At 40.2% G+C, this 14,263-nt stretch overlaps 3 protein-coding genes across 3 annotated transcripts; 1 reads left to right on the top strand and 2 right to left on the bottom strand.

The window, feature by feature from the left end:
* nsun3 (NOP2/Sun RNA methyltransferase 3) lies at positions 1–4,501 on the bottom strand. Its single transcript, XM_018683113.2, has 6 exons — positions 4,203–4,501; positions 2,706–2,809; positions 2,100–2,620; positions 1,565–1,719; positions 909–1,030; positions 1–719 (listed from the first exon to the last, which is right to left on the bottom strand). Exons 1-6 carry the CDS (start codon positions 4,362–4,364, stop codon positions 383–385), a joined length of 1,401 nt encoding a protein of 466 aa, XP_018538629.1. The 5' UTR covers positions 4,365–4,501; the 3' UTR covers positions 1–382.
* A 1,608-nt stretch (positions 4,502–6,109) lies between these two features.
* On the bottom strand, positions 6,110–8,728 carry LOC108887648 (ATP synthase F(0) complex subunit C3, mitochondrial). Its single transcript, XM_018683116.2, has 5 exons — positions 8,627–8,728; positions 8,243–8,343; positions 7,302–7,373; positions 6,689–6,888; positions 6,110–6,498 (listed from the first exon to the last, which is right to left on the bottom strand). The coding sequence occupies exons 2-5, from the start codon at positions 8,279–8,281 to the stop codon at positions 6,384–6,386; spliced, it is 426 nt and encodes a 141-aa protein (XP_018538632.1). The 5' UTR covers positions 8,282–8,343; positions 8,627–8,728; the 3' UTR covers positions 6,110–6,383.
* A 2,070-nt stretch (positions 8,729–10,798) lies between these two features.
* On the top strand, positions 10,799–14,139 carry rrad (Ras-related associated with diabetes). The gene is made up of 5 exons (XM_018683118.2): positions 10,799–10,956; positions 11,194–11,584; positions 12,298–12,371; positions 12,493–12,697; positions 13,137–14,139. Exons 2-5 carry the CDS (start codon positions 11,212–11,214, stop codon positions 13,412–13,414), a joined length of 930 nt encoding a protein of 309 aa, XP_018538634.1. The 5' UTR covers positions 10,799–10,956; positions 11,194–11,211; the 3' UTR covers positions 13,415–14,139.
* Positions 14,140–14,263: the final 124 nt, after the last annotated feature.

Below are 14,263 nucleotides of genomic sequence, written 5' to 3'. Positions count from 1 at the left end.
TGATGTGAGCAATGTTCTACTTTTATTTTGTTTTAAATGTAAAATCTCATGCCACACACACACACACACACGCACACAGAGAACAGCTGCTTTAAACAGCAAAAACTGCAGCTGCAACACTTATTTTCTTGCAGGTGAGCAAGTGTTTAAACTGCAACAGTTCTGACTTTTTCTTTGCCTGCATTTCTTGCTGATATTACTTTTCTCCTCTTTAAGTGGCACAGACAGGTTACATTTGAAATAATAAGTTTGTCCGTTTCTGTGTGAGAGTCAGTTCCGCAAAGTACTTAAAAAAACCTGCAGGTAACAAAAGTTGAACAAAGTAAATGTGTATATTTAGCCATTTGTTTCCACATATCTTTTCTGCGCAGGAGGATACCCACTATTGCCTTCTTCTAATCCGAGACAAAAACATGGGTCCCCAGGTCTTGCCAGGCTGAGGAACCACTAAAATGCCGAGTCTGTGGTGATAAGAGGACACAGTGCCGTTCTGTGGCTGCAGGGACAGCTTATGGGATGTCTGTCCATGACCAGGGTGAGCAGGACTAAATGCAAAGTATTTTGATAAAGGAATGGCAATCTCCTCCCATAGGTCTTCAGGTTCAGCCTCGGGAAAGTCATCCAGCACCTTCTCAACCACAGCATAGTTCTCAGAGCTGGATAGTGTGCAAGTTGAATAGACCACAAGGCCCCCTGGACGCACCGCTGACAGTGCAGACCTGAAAAGAGTAGACAAATAGTGTGATTACATTATTCTGTGTGCAACAGTAATAATAATCATTTCAACCAAAGTAATGTAATTTAAACCATTTTCAGATATTAATAAGTAATAACATATTGGAATACAGGAGAATACCACAAGGATAAAACACAGCAGACATTTTTTTTATGTTGGGGACTGGACTTACCTAAGCAGCTGAGCCTGGAGCGCAGGCAGCCTGGCTCTTTCCTTCAGTCTCTGTTCCCCCTGCTGGCTGCTGCAGGAATACAGCCAGCTCCTGTCATTAGAACATGGAGCGTCGACTAAAACCTGCACCACAGAGAGAGAGGTAGAAATTTGAGGAGTTCAGGGTGTGAGTCAGAGAGTTCAAGAGTGTAATATGGCAGTGAGGTCCAATAATCCAAGTACATGTTGTCTTTTCTCTCTCATCAAGGGACAAATAATAGTAAGTCAGTCTCCTCACCAAATCACATCTGTCTTATTACCCAGTGTAGAAAATTATGACCACCTCTGAGCTGAGAATCTACCCACAAATCCCTCTATGCAAATTTTCCAAAGCCATGTCATTGCCACAAAACAGCTTGAATCTGTAAAGAACATTTGTACTACTCCATTGCCTTTCAGTCTTTGTTCACACTGTGTCTTACTCTCAACCTTTTCATTCTGTGCTTTCTTTTTTCAATATTTTGTTCCATTATCAGTCGCTTTGAGTCCTTTGATTCCTCCCTGCCATTTGTCTGCCTCTGTTTGGCTCCTATTTTGAAAAACCATTCTCTTCTTTTCTGTTGAATTTCTGCATTCAGCTGCACCCTGCTATAAACATGACAGGAGTTCTTTGCCCACCTTGTCATACGTTATAGCTTCATTTTGCCCAAACCAGCGTCCATCCTGTGCAGACACAATCACTTTGCTGTTAAGTGAATGAGGCAGAAAAGACTCCAGGGTTTTGGCCAGCCAGTCTCGTCTGTGCTGATCCGGTTCATTACAGCAGAGAAGTGCTGGAACATAACGCAGGGGCAGCATTACTTATTACCAGCATTCAATGCAAATAGGCTATTCAGAGCAAACAGAAATATTCCTTTGAATCAACAGCAGCAACTTATATGCAAAGTACACCTTTAATATTTAAAAACAAACCTGAATACATTTCAATAAGATGTTTTTGAGAAAAGTCCTGATAGCAAAATGCCCCTATCCTGCAAATATTTAACATTTTACTGCAAATACATAACTTCATGCATAAATTACATCAGCCTTCTTTTATCTTCTACTGCCTGGTTTTTAAAAATTACTGAATCCACAATCTTACAGCTCTAAATAAAATCAAAAAAAAAGTTTGCAAAATCCAAAAATACTTTTTTTTTTTTTTTTTTTTTACCTGGGTTGGCACACTGCATTATGGCTATGGCTTTGCCTCCAGGGGCAGAGCAAAGATCCAAAACCTTCTCCCTGTCCCTGATGTGCAAAGCCAGCACTGGAAGCAAGGAGGCGGCATTCAGGAGGTAGTACTGCTTCAGCTGGCCAGGCCTGTGAGCCTGAGAGGGAAATCGCAGTGGATACTGGTGGATGTAACACTGTAGTGAAGGACGCAGCAGACGGAGCAACACCTCTGATTGAATGTCCTGACTGAGCCTGTGAGAGGTGCTGTCAGGTTGGGGATGTGAGTCATCAGAGGGACACTTAGAGCTACAGTGAGGTGACAAGAGGGAGTCTTTTCCTGTCTGGTATTTAACATTGGACACTGGTGAGGGGGCATCAGTAAGAAGCGTTGAGACATCTGTTTGTGGCAGGAACCTGGAAAAGCCCTGTGACTGGAGAATCTGAGTGACATCTGTCACAGCTGCAAAGCGGTTAAGCATGACCCCATACTGCCAGGACTGACGGTCCAGGAGCACTGATCTACAAGAGAAAAGTAATCCCAATGAAGGAAGGGTAGAACACTGTCTGCATGTAATCTGCAATAAATATTTCAGACAAATTTTACCTTGCTGACGGCCACAAGTCTCCAAGTTCTTGATGGTACTGCTGGTCAAAGAGGTCCAGAACCGGTCGACATGGAGATCTTTCTGTTTTGTGCCTTTTGGTTACCTGTTACAAACAGGTTGTAGGGAAGATGTTATAGAAAAGTATAGCAAATCCTAATCAGACACGAAATGACTTGTTTTTACAAATGCCTCTACACTTGCTACCCCTGGTGGATAATGGCTGTAAAATTCATCCTGTTGAGAACAATTGCAGGACATTTGGTTATAAGGTTAAAATAGCTAATTTTAAATCAGAACTTCATAAATTATATCAGATTACCAGGATAATAAAAATGGTCTCAGAATGACCTATTGTAACTGGGCTAAAAGAGGCAGCTGAATATCATTTTCATAAAATACAGTATTACCAGCATAGTGTACATAACTCAGCTATGCACTTGTCAAGCACTTTATTAGGAACACATATACACCTGCCCATTCATGTAATTATCCAATCAGCCAATCATGTGGCAGTGGTCAAATGCATAAGATCATGCAGATACAGGTCAGGGGCTTCAGGTAATGTTCATAGTGGACATCAGAATGGAGAAAAAAATGTATTCTCAGTGTCTGTGGCATGATTGTTGGTGCCAGAAGAGAAGAGAATGGTCAGAGTGGTTGAAGTTGACAGAAAGGCATGTTGAATCTTGAGCTGGATGGGCTAAAACAGCAGAAAACCACATCAGCCAAGAACAGAAATCTGAGGCTGCAGTAGGAACTGGCTCACCAAAACTGGATACTTGAAGACTGGCAAATCACAGCCTGGTCTTATGAATCTGGATATCTGCTGAGGCACGCAGATGGTCAGAATTTGGCATCAGCAGCATGAATCCATGGACCCAACTTGTCTTAGGTCAGTAGTCCAGGCTGGTGGTGGTGTGATGGTGTGGGGAATGTTGTCTCACACACCTTGGGGCTCTTAATACCACAGCCTATCTCAGTATTGTTGCTGATTATGTTCATCCCTTTATGACCACAACTTACCATGTGCTAATTCCAGCATGATAATTTATCATGCCATAAAGACCTGAGACTGTTTTGAGAGCAAACTCAGGTCCTACCCAGTATAAGTATATCGTTCTTAAGTGCTTGGTGGGTGTATATTATGCAAATTCTTTTCAGTTCAGTGAAAAAAGAAAATTGCAGTATACCCACAAGTTACCCATACTGCACCATCTAGTGGGCAAATCAGTGAGTTGTTTCCCACTCTGATGAATGACTTTGGCCTACCTTTGGTGCATTACAGGGGTTTTATTAAGCTGAAATATAAGCCAGACAGTCAGGACTCAACTTCTGCTCAGACAATAATAATGAGCTGCTGAAACATAGAGGATCAATAAGCGAAATGCAAAGAAATACGAGAGAAGGTGGCTGATAATAAAAACCGCTAACTGCAGTACCAGTAAAGGAGACAATATGATATACAAACAAAAAGCACTCCCCTGTATTTTGATTACCTGGTTATTGAAGGCTCTTTTTTGCTCGCTCGGTTGTAAAACAACGTCGGGACCAGTGTGACAGTGACACGACCACAACCACCACAGAGGTGTCGACGTTAGCTTTTCAGTTGTAAAGCTAATTAGCCTCCACGACCTGGGAAACTGATGTACTGAAAACATTTATTTAGATGTTCCGTTTTCTATTTCACTGCATACCCGACATGTCATTTTATTTTTCAATTATTAAAAAACGCTGCGATAAAACATGAGTTTTATAGTAAATGCTTAATGCGGGCGAGTACGTTCCTCAAATCAGTCCCCTTACACCTTGAACTATTCTTTAGTTCCACCTGAAAATTTGTTGCATTTGTTTTTGTCGATCAGTGCTGGGAGGTGAAGACTGAATAAAAATCAGACCCTCACTGATGCATTTTGGAACACTTGATATATGTGTGTGTGTGTAAAGAGTAATTTGTTTTAAAATATTCCAATTTAATACCATTTGTGAGTTGAGCCACAAAACATCTCAACATTTTAATGTTAAGAAGCAAAAGAAGTTTTGTTTTTCACCCCTTATTCACAAAGCCAGAATAACTATATATAAATATCAGGTCCCCAACTTACCCTCACTGCCAGTTTCATTTCCCTGATACCCAGTAACCAACCAGTACTCTAGAGCTGAAATTGATTTATCAATTAGAATTAATTGGCAACAAAACTTTGATAAGTGATTATGCTACAATTCACCTCTTCCAGCTTTTCTGTGAGCTTGCTTATTTTCCAGTCCTCTGTGATACTAAACTCAACATCTTTGGGGATTTTACTGATGGTTAAACAAAACAAAGCAAAATGAACATGCTCACTTGGGCTTTAGGGAATAACAATGAGTATACAGTAAACAATCAATCAGTTATTAAAGAACATACTTGTATTGATAATGAAAATAATTGTTGTTTGCAGCTTTACACTTTTCCTATGACGGAATAATATCACCTTTCTTGAGGTTTTCTGTTTGACATAGAACAAAACTAAAACTGAAACAACTTTCCAACAAATGACCACAATATAAACAAAGACAATGAAGGTCTTAAAACTAGATGTTGACACAGAGGTCATCAGATAGAAGACTGTCATAGCTGATAGTGTACTTCAGCTTTACAAATCTCTGACAAAATAGTGATTACTCAAATTACGTAGACTCAAATAACATGGCGTAAAGCTGGAGCTTCTGGTGCCCCTAGGCAGTTGCCCACTTGCCCCCTGTTGTTAAACCAGCCTTCTTTATTCATTGTGTCCAAATACATTTTTGTAATCCTACAGATGTCTACACTCTGCTGATAAAATGTTTGGGTGAAAAGCACCTGAATCCAGTGTATTTCCCCAGACTGTGCTGCTCTGCGCTGCTCTTCCCTGGCTGTACATTGGAAAATATTAGATTTAAACTTTGCTTTTGCCCCAGGCAAACATTTTATCATTCCAGACAGATAGTGGACAGCTGTGGGATCACCAAAACACAATTTGAAGATACAAGCTGCTGCTCAATAATAACAAGCAAAAAAATAAAAAAAAGTAACAGTTTGATTTTTTTCCCCCTTCAGGTTTATGTGATGTACAGAGTGTTGAGGTCAGAAAAGGGGCTAACCATGCAGCTAACTTGATTTTATTTAACCAGAACTTTTTACATTACTTAATCAAAGATGATCTAAATTTTAGAAAATTATGTTTTGCCTACTTGTGCCTTGTAATGCAGACAGAAAATAATATTGTCAAACTGTCACAGGTGAGTTTAAACATAAGGAGCTATATGCAGAAAATTGCTGTTGCCAGGTCACAACCAGGAAACAGCGCCTGTCTGAATCTAGATCAACATAAACAAATAACCCCAACACAAAACATCCATTACAAATGTACACACACACAACTGATGAATTAAATGTTTTACTTCTGTTATTGGTTGCATGTTTGTTAACAAAACATCTGATTAAATATACAATATAATGACAAAACCATCATTTAAAATGATTTGAGTTTGCCAGAGTTTCATACATCAGCGGGCTCACAATCTTTTACACTAATGAACAAGAATAAGCACCATGATAGGCTGAGATCATTGTACCATTTAAGGACGTCTCAAACTGCTAATTCTCATTAATGCTGCATTCTGTTGTGTATCCCTTTTACAGTAAATGCCAAACTGGTTTACATGGCGAACAGAATGAGGAACGCAACCATCAGACAGAAGAGACCCATAGCTTCAGACAGAGCAAAACCCAAGATGGCGTAAGAGAACAGCTGCTGCTTCAGAGATGGGTTCCTGTTGAGAAAAAGAGAAGCAGCTGAGACAAGTTGGAGGTAAAAAGCATTAAAACTGTTGTGACACTTTAGTGAACAGACAACCCCAGTATCTTCCAAGATGCAGATTCAGATCTGAGCCACAACCAAAATCTAAATAACAGTTCTGGGGCCATAACATTATTGAACTACAGATGATGTGTTTAACTCACCTGGCGTATCCAATAATGAGGCTGCCGAACACCGTTCCAATTCCAGCTCCAGATCCAGCCACTCCCACAGTGGCAGCTCCTGCTCCAATGAACTTAGCAGCAGTGTCGATGTCACGGCTCACGGCACTGGTCTGGAAACCACGCACTGCCAGCTGCTGCTGGGGGGCTGCAATGCTCTGTGGTGCCAGGAGTGAAGCAGTCTGAAATGCAAACATTAAATGAGGTTAGGATGACGCAAAGCAGTACAGGATCACAAATCAAATCTGCTTTGTATAGAAAATGTATTTCTAAAACTTATCAGTATGTGATGTAAAACATCCTGTATTAAACATCTGGAACATAATAGTCTAGAGCAATCACCTATTTGTTGATTGTCTTTAAAAAAAAAAAAAGTGTGGCTGCCTAATGTCAGTCACTTTTGTTGTTTCCCTAGCCCCTGAGTTTTTTTAATTACAATTACAAACATTCAGTTGTAGCAATAAACAGAGATGTTTATTGCTACATTCAGTTTCCTGCCACCTCATTGGTCTGTTTTGTTCTATGAGAGACATGAATGTACTTAAAATACATTTGAAAGTTTCACAAGTACTTCTTAGTGCAGACGGCTGCTCACCTCTGCTTTCCTGGCATCTGACACAACTGCTGCTGAGAGTGGTCTGTACAGTACCCGAGATCCAGCACGGACCTGTATTTAAAAAACAACACACACACACTTAGACATTTGTCTTCTGATAAGGTGATTTACCAGCATGTTATACTGACATCTGTCTGTATAGCTGTGAATTTGTTTGCTTTGGTCTATTTGTGATGGGTATTTCTTACTCTCTATTTATTTATTTTTACAAACAAAATAATCAGTTGATTAATTGAGAAAATAATTAGCCGATTATTCCATAATGAAAATAATCGCCAGTTGCGTCCTTATATAAAATAGTTATTATTCATTAAAGTTTTGCTGTAGTGATAAAAGTACAATGAGAGCCCAAAATATGTAACAGTATAACACGTATGGTGCAGCATATGGTCCATTTACGTTTAATACTGTAGGTACATTTTCCTTATAGAGTTTTACATGAGTAACATTTTCAGTGCAGGATTTCTAACAGTATTTCTACAATGCTATATGAGTACTTTTACTTCAGTAAAGCATCTGAATACCTGGTCCATTATAGTGGTACTTTGGATTAACTCTGTTCAGACAGCTCAGTTTTCAACCGTTTCTCAGGTAATTAAAATGACATCTTTTCAAATTACATAATTACTGATGCACATTAACTTCAAGGTGGATAAACAGTTTCACGCGAGGATACAGTGGATAGACTGAGCTGAGGTTTGCCCTGATTATGGTCAACACTCGGACGTCCTTGCAGGTGGGAACACCAGCTGACTTTAGCAGGGGGTCAAAGAAGCTACACGGCCGAGTGTCAGTGTTCGCAGGCTACGTTATATCTTTATCAGTTATTACCAAACTGACGTCGTCAGGCCCAGTTAAGCACAATATGGCAAAGTACATAGTGTTATTACTGTTATGTCCATTCATTCGTGCAGACTCACCAGAGAGAGCGTGGAGACGAACTTAGCACAGGCATACATCACGATGAGACGTATTGGTCAGGTCAACCACAGGAACTGGCGTTTGATTCAGTGTCTGCTGTCTGCAGAAAGCAATACATGAAACACGGCGGTGAATAATTAGTTGCATCTATAATAGTCTGTTAAATAAGAAAGTACAGCGTGTTCAAAGTTAGGTGGACACACAAGTAAGGTCAACATTAGCTGCAAACCGTGCAATGACGCTAAAGACAGGCAGGCTGACAAATCAGAGGAGCTGAGCAGAGCAGCGGTTATCAGAGCTGCGAAGACACCGAGTTAAACAGAAGCGTCCTGGTTATTTATTCAACACAAACACAGTTTGTGGCCGAGGAGATCAGCTCTTACCGGTGAGAAGTAGAGGTCGAAGACACGAGAGGCTTGCGCGTGCGCAATGTCACATTTAAAGAATTGATTTCCGGTTTCCTGAGGTGGGCGCTATTTCGTCATGTAAGCGCAGTACGTTTTAAAGTTAAAACTCAGGCAGTCCACAGTATATTAACCCTACATTAACATTTACTTTGACTGAGTCCAGCTCTGGCACTGTCTGCACGGGGAGTATATTCTTCACCTGCAGGTTTACTCAAGAAGCTACTTTCTATTTGTTACCCCCAACAGGCTATTTGAACAAATGGATAAAGTTGTATTTTCCTCCCTTTGAAATTACACGTTCTGTTGATTTATACAACCCCTGCAGCAAAAAGACATTATACCTGTACATTTCTTCAAATGCTACTTTTTACTGTATGAATTAAATAAGAATCAGTTTGTGGCATGTCCGTGCTCAGTAACCCCCTTTGGCAGATAGCACATCTTGCCAACACTTTTTGTAGTTTGGTATGAGTCTTCTTAGTCTTGATTAGAGAGTTTTAACCCACTCGGTTTTTCAAGAATTAGCCTACTACCTGTAGACAACGTTTATATTAACCTATGTTATTTACATTCACTTCACCATTGGTATTATGGCCATTAGATGGCGACATAACTCTCCCTTGAAATAATTGTTTACAAGAGCAGAAGCAGTCATATTTACTCTAACTGAATATGAATATTACCAGCTGTGAGCAGTCTAAGCTGTCAGGTTAGGTTATCTCAGGTTATCTCAGGTAAATAGATGTGCTGTAGCTTATATGTACCACTCACACATTTATTTTATTGCACAAGTGAAACACCAAAGATGACAGTGGCAGCACAAATTTTGCAGTGGGTTAGGGGGAAGATGAACATGAAGGGAATATAAATTTGTCAAATGTAAGGATGATTTGGGATGGGGGAAGAAAGAGACAAATATTGACTGCGACAAGTATATTTGGGGAAAACATGGTAAGATGAAGAGAATTAATATATCACCATTATTTGTTTGTTTGTTTATTATAATATTGCTCATTTATTTACATTTCCCAGAGCAGTGAATATATTATAATGTTGGACACATGCTCACACACACAGTAAGTTCAAAAGGTTCAACTGTGATGTGAGAAGTAAAGTCACAAGGGGGCAGCAACACGCCATGCAGAGTCTATGATATACACTGGAAAAATAAATTTGGCCTATAGAGACATCCTATTGAGTGCTGTAGACCTTATTGTGTTCAAAAAATATATGTAAAATGTACAAGATTTAACACAAAAACACATGCAGAGGTGAAAGGTCATGAGCTTCATTAGGACAATATGATGAGATTTCCCTCTGTTCGTGTTTTACACTGTATCGATCACTTATCTTAAATTGAAAGCATGTTTGCATTGTTCTTCTAAGGCATGGATTAATAAAAACCAGACATTATGATATAGTTCAGGCCAGTCAGCTGAGAGGGATTACAACTGCAAATGCAAGGAATTATGATTTTATGGCTTCAGTGCTGCCTTCATTTTTCAGACAGCAAGGTGGTGGGTGGAAGGCGAGGGATGAATGATAAATGAATCCCACCGTGTGTAGAATTTTTATGTGTTTCTAGCATTTTCACTGGCATATTGGAGTATTTATTTTTTGCATATATGCACAAATATGAGTTCAAGTGTGATGTCAGGTACAGGGCAGCCACAGACTGCCGAATCAGTAGCATATATTTCGCATGTTATTATGCTTTTATCGTTAAAATCAGTGTAAAATGTGAGCAACTCCCTCACATTAAAAATGAAATCCCCGTCATACTGTATAATAACCTCCACCTGACAGTGACCTTTAAGCTCAATACTGATCATTTAAGCAAGACGAGTGATCATGTTTCCATAAAAGCATTCATCTTATCTGGCCTGTAAAATAATACACGGTCTTGCATCAGGTGAACATCCTTCCACCATCTCTAAATTTATCTTCTAAATTAATATTAAATATTTATATCACTAGATTCTAGCTTTAAGTGGGCTTTCCCTCTTCAAGGATTCATCTCTGGCCGCCCCCTCAGAAGTAAGCTCCATTTGGCGATGCGGAAGGGAGATTCCTCTGCTCTTCCAGTCATACACCCCCTCCCCTGTATGATGTTACCGTTACGCACCACTATAATAAGCGGAGACGTGATTCAGGGCGAATCCCTGCCGACGTCACTCCCAGTAATATATAAATACGCCGGACAGCGACTCTGATCAGACTCAATCAAAACCGCTTTTTCGGCTACAACAACTCTTCACACCAAGGATTATTGGATTGTCTTCGTTGGATTCAATTGCCAGCACCGGGTAAGTGTCTTTACTGCCGATGAGACGTTTCATGCTTTAGTTTCATTTTGCGTTTTTGTGTTGAGTAGAGTTAAATAAACATGTCAGGTCAGGTCGACATTGAGAAACAATTTAATTTGATATTTGCTTAAATGTAGGCTGCTTTGACCCCCACTGTCACTGTGCAGACATTTATACTTTACTTATATGCGATTAAACGTAAAATCACAAATTTACGCACGGCACATCTATCCACAGATCCTCGGTATAAGCACAATGACTTTGAACAAGGGTGACAAATTGCGGAACATGGACAAAAGGAGAGGAAGCATGCCGTTCCCCATGAATCTGCCTAACCTACACCGGAGAAGCATGCCCGTGGACGACCGGGACCTGCGCGCCACAATGCCACAAACGGGACAAACCGACGAGCTGTCCAACCTCCTGCGCTGCACGTCCTACTCGCCCAACGAGCAGCACCGGGGCAGCTGCGCCTCGGACTCCTCCGACTCCGTCATCTCTACCAGCAGCGAAGCGGAGTCTCAGGTGTACAAAGTGGTTCTCCTCGGGGAGCACGGCGTCGGCAAGTCCAGTCTGGCGCGCGTCTTTGGGGGAGTTGAGGATGCTGGTCACGACTGCGATGAAGCAGGTAAATGGTGATGCTGAGGATGAGTCATCAACCCATGCAACCCCCACACACACACTCATAGACACATATACTCATTGTCTATGAAGACATACGTGATAATGTTCAAGTTCAATTTAATATTTCACAATACCGAACAATATATTAACGTAAACTTGTAAACTAAATAGCTTCTACCTAAAAACTTTGGAGGCTACTTCCTACTTTTAAAATGATCTATGCTTAATCTTTAAATTAAACAGCAATCAAGCATAAAAACACATTTTAAAATGTTTTTTATTACCTGACATTACACCTCGTGAAGACTCACAAACTCCCAAATTCATCATTATTTTTTATCTGTAAAGATGGTGATAAAATTAAGCTGATGGATCAGAAAAAAATAGGATTCTTATTTTTGCACGCAAGAGTGTACATGCATTGATTATTGCTATTTCCATCTGCAGCGAGGCACTGCCCTGCCCTCAGTAGTACAGCTGTCAGAAACACACCCAATAACATAATGTGAAGGGAAAATATAAAAGGCCAGTGATGTCTTGATCACAGGCTGTGATCAACTCTCTGCTTCAGTGTACAGACTACAAAAGAAAAAAAATGTGGCAAGATCAGCGTGAAGAAAAGCAGCAAGGCACACTGCCAATAAATACAACTGTTCAGATAAGAGATGCTTCTCTCCTCTCTGTCACTGTGTAACATAATTTTTTTTCCCCTCTCAGGAAACACTTATGACAGATCTATCGTGGTGGATGAAGAAGAGGCATCCATTGTGTTGTATGACATCTGGGAACAGGTGAGTTATATATTATTTATGCAAGGTTTGCCCATTTACATTGATTCATGGTTATTAAATTAGTAAAAGATTGGATCAGCCATGAATGATGCTAAACTCAGTACCTGTTTTTTCCCTGAAGGATAACAGCCAGTGGCTGAAGGAGCAGTGCATGAGGATGGGAGATGCCTACATCATTGTGTATTCAGTGACAGACAAGTCAAGCTTCGAGAAGGCGTCGGAACTGCGTATTCAGCTGCGCCGGGCCAGGCAGTCAGAGAACATTCCCATAATCCTTGTGGGCAACAAGAGTGACCTGGTGCGGTCCAGAGAGGTGTCTGTAGATGGTAAGTCAGTGTAATTAATCAGTGAGCCTAAAATAAGCAACAGCTGTTTGACATGTTAAACCAATAGAAATTTTTAGGTCAGGAGAAGTGGATTTTAGTTACTCTAAAAAACTGGTATTTAGCATTTGAAGCTTAAAAGCTATTTTAGAGGCTGTTTGTGATCAAATCTGACAGAAGTGGTTGGGCTTGACCGGCTTTGGTGGGGTCAGGCCACATTTCTCACATGACTGCTCAGATTCAGCACAGGCCTACGTTCAAATACCACTTTACACTAAAGCTATCAGTATCAAAGTAACAGTTTTCTCTTAGGGCTAATATATCCTCTCTGGCTTACCTAGAGCATACATTCTCACTTTGTAACCTTAAACTACGTAAGCTTCTTAAATGTACGCCTCCTCAGAGCTCTAATTTTCCTTTCCTCATATTTTCCGTTTTGCAGAGGGAAGTGCCTGTGCAGTTGTGTTCGACTGCAAGTTCATTGAGACGTCCGCGTCCCTTCACCACAACGTGCAGGACCTATTTGAAGGCATTGTCAGACAGATCCGCTTGAGGAAAGACAGCAAGGAGGAGAATGCACGGCGCATGGCCAACTGCAGGCGTAGAGAGAGCATCGGCAAGAAGGCTAAACGCTTTCTGGGCCGCATGGTTGCACGCAAGAACAAGAAGATGGCTTTTAGGCAGAAGTCTAAGTCCTGCCATGACCTAACAGTTCTCTGAGGAACAGAGTGGGGACAGATGGACATTTTTTCTTTGGCCTCTGAAGACCAGACGCTGTGTGTGTTTTAACACTAACCCTAAAGGACAAATAGAGCTGTACAGAAATCTATTTTTATTTTTTAGACAACGACCGAAAGCAAAGAGGGGACTTAATTAATATTAAACATGACTGACATTATTCAAGTCATATCATGATAATGGTGATAACCTGCATGAAGCTTTGCAAACATTTATTTTACATTTTGTTTTTTGTTTTTTTGTCTGCCTTAAACATATTGCTGTCATAATATGATTAGTATGTATGAAAAATTCACAAAGGCTTGTTTTTTTTCTAACGAGTTGCAAAGATTGCCTTGCCATTGGGTTATTGTTATGCTCCTTTATTGGAGGGGATTGGTGTATATACGTAAATGAATGACGCTGAATGCAGCATACATCTCATTATCCTAAAGGACACGGTAAAGGATTACAATACTAGGTCACCTGGAGTCATATTTACTTGAAACGTGGTACGCAGGTTCGTGCTTCGGCCAAGTTACTAAAGACTAGTCAAAGATAAGAGAAAACTTCTGTTATTCTGTGTTGTTCCATAACATTGAATTCAGGTTGTGAATGTATGAGTAAAGCAATAAGTTATACTAGTCTTGTGAACCTTGACATTATTTGGAAAGTCTTTGTTTACGGTGATTTCCTTTTTCAATAAAATATGAAATCAAAACATGAAATCTTCTCTGTCATTATTCCTAAAGCGAAGTATTCAGCAGAATACAACAGACAAGAAGCTTAGCTGTTGTTTAGGCGATTTACATCCTTATAAATATTCATTTGATCGTATCGGTGGAATGGAAC

The sequence above is a fragment of the Lates calcarifer genome, linkage group LG2 (genome assembly GCF_001640805.2).
Source record: "Lates calcarifer isolate ASB-BC8 linkage group LG2, TLL_Latcal_v3, whole genome shotgun sequence".
In the NCBI taxonomy this organism is placed as follows: domain Eukaryota; kingdom Metazoa; phylum Chordata; class Actinopteri; family Centropomidae; genus Lates; species Lates calcarifer.
The sequence above is the reverse complement of the archived record's forward strand: the minus strand, read 5'-3'. Positions and strand labels throughout refer to the sequence as shown.

Bases quoted from the DNA above. Each gene is read 5' to 3' on its own strand.
- nsun3 (XM_018683113.2), bottom strand. From the start codon at position 4,364: ATGTTTTCAGTACATCAGTTTCCCAGGTCGTGGAGGCTAATTAGCTTT. The intron at 2,810-4,202 runs GTAATCAAAATA...TGTTTGTAACAG, and splicing joins AAAGAGCCTTCAATAACCAG to GTAACCAAAAGGCACAAAAC. The intron at 2,621-2,705 runs GTAAAATTTGTC...TTTCTCTTGTAG, and splicing joins GACTTGTGGCCGTCAGCAAG to ATCAGTGCTCCTGGACCGTC.
- LOC108887648 (XM_018683116.2), bottom strand. From the start codon at position 8,281: ATGTATGCCTGTGCTAAGTTCGTCTCCACGCTCTCTCTG. The intron at 6,889-7,301 runs GTGAGCAGCCGT...TTTGCATTTCAG, and splicing joins CAGATGCCAGGAAAGCAGAG to ACTGCTTCACTCCTGGCACC. The intron at 6,499-6,688 runs GTGAGTTAAACA...TTTTCTCAACAG, and splicing joins CTCATTATTGGATACGCCAG to GAACCCATCTCTGAAGCAGC.
- rrad (XM_018683118.2), top strand. From the start codon at position 11,212: ATGACTTTGAACAAGGGTGACAAATTGCGGAACATGGACAAAAGGAGA. The intron at 11,585-12,297 runs GTAAATGGTGAT...TTCCCCTCTCAG, and splicing joins TCACGACTGCGATGAAGCAG to GAAACACTTATGACAGATCT. The intron at 12,372-12,492 runs GTGAGTTATATA...TTTTCCCTGAAG, and splicing joins TGTATGACATCTGGGAACAG to GATAACAGCCAGTGGCTGAA.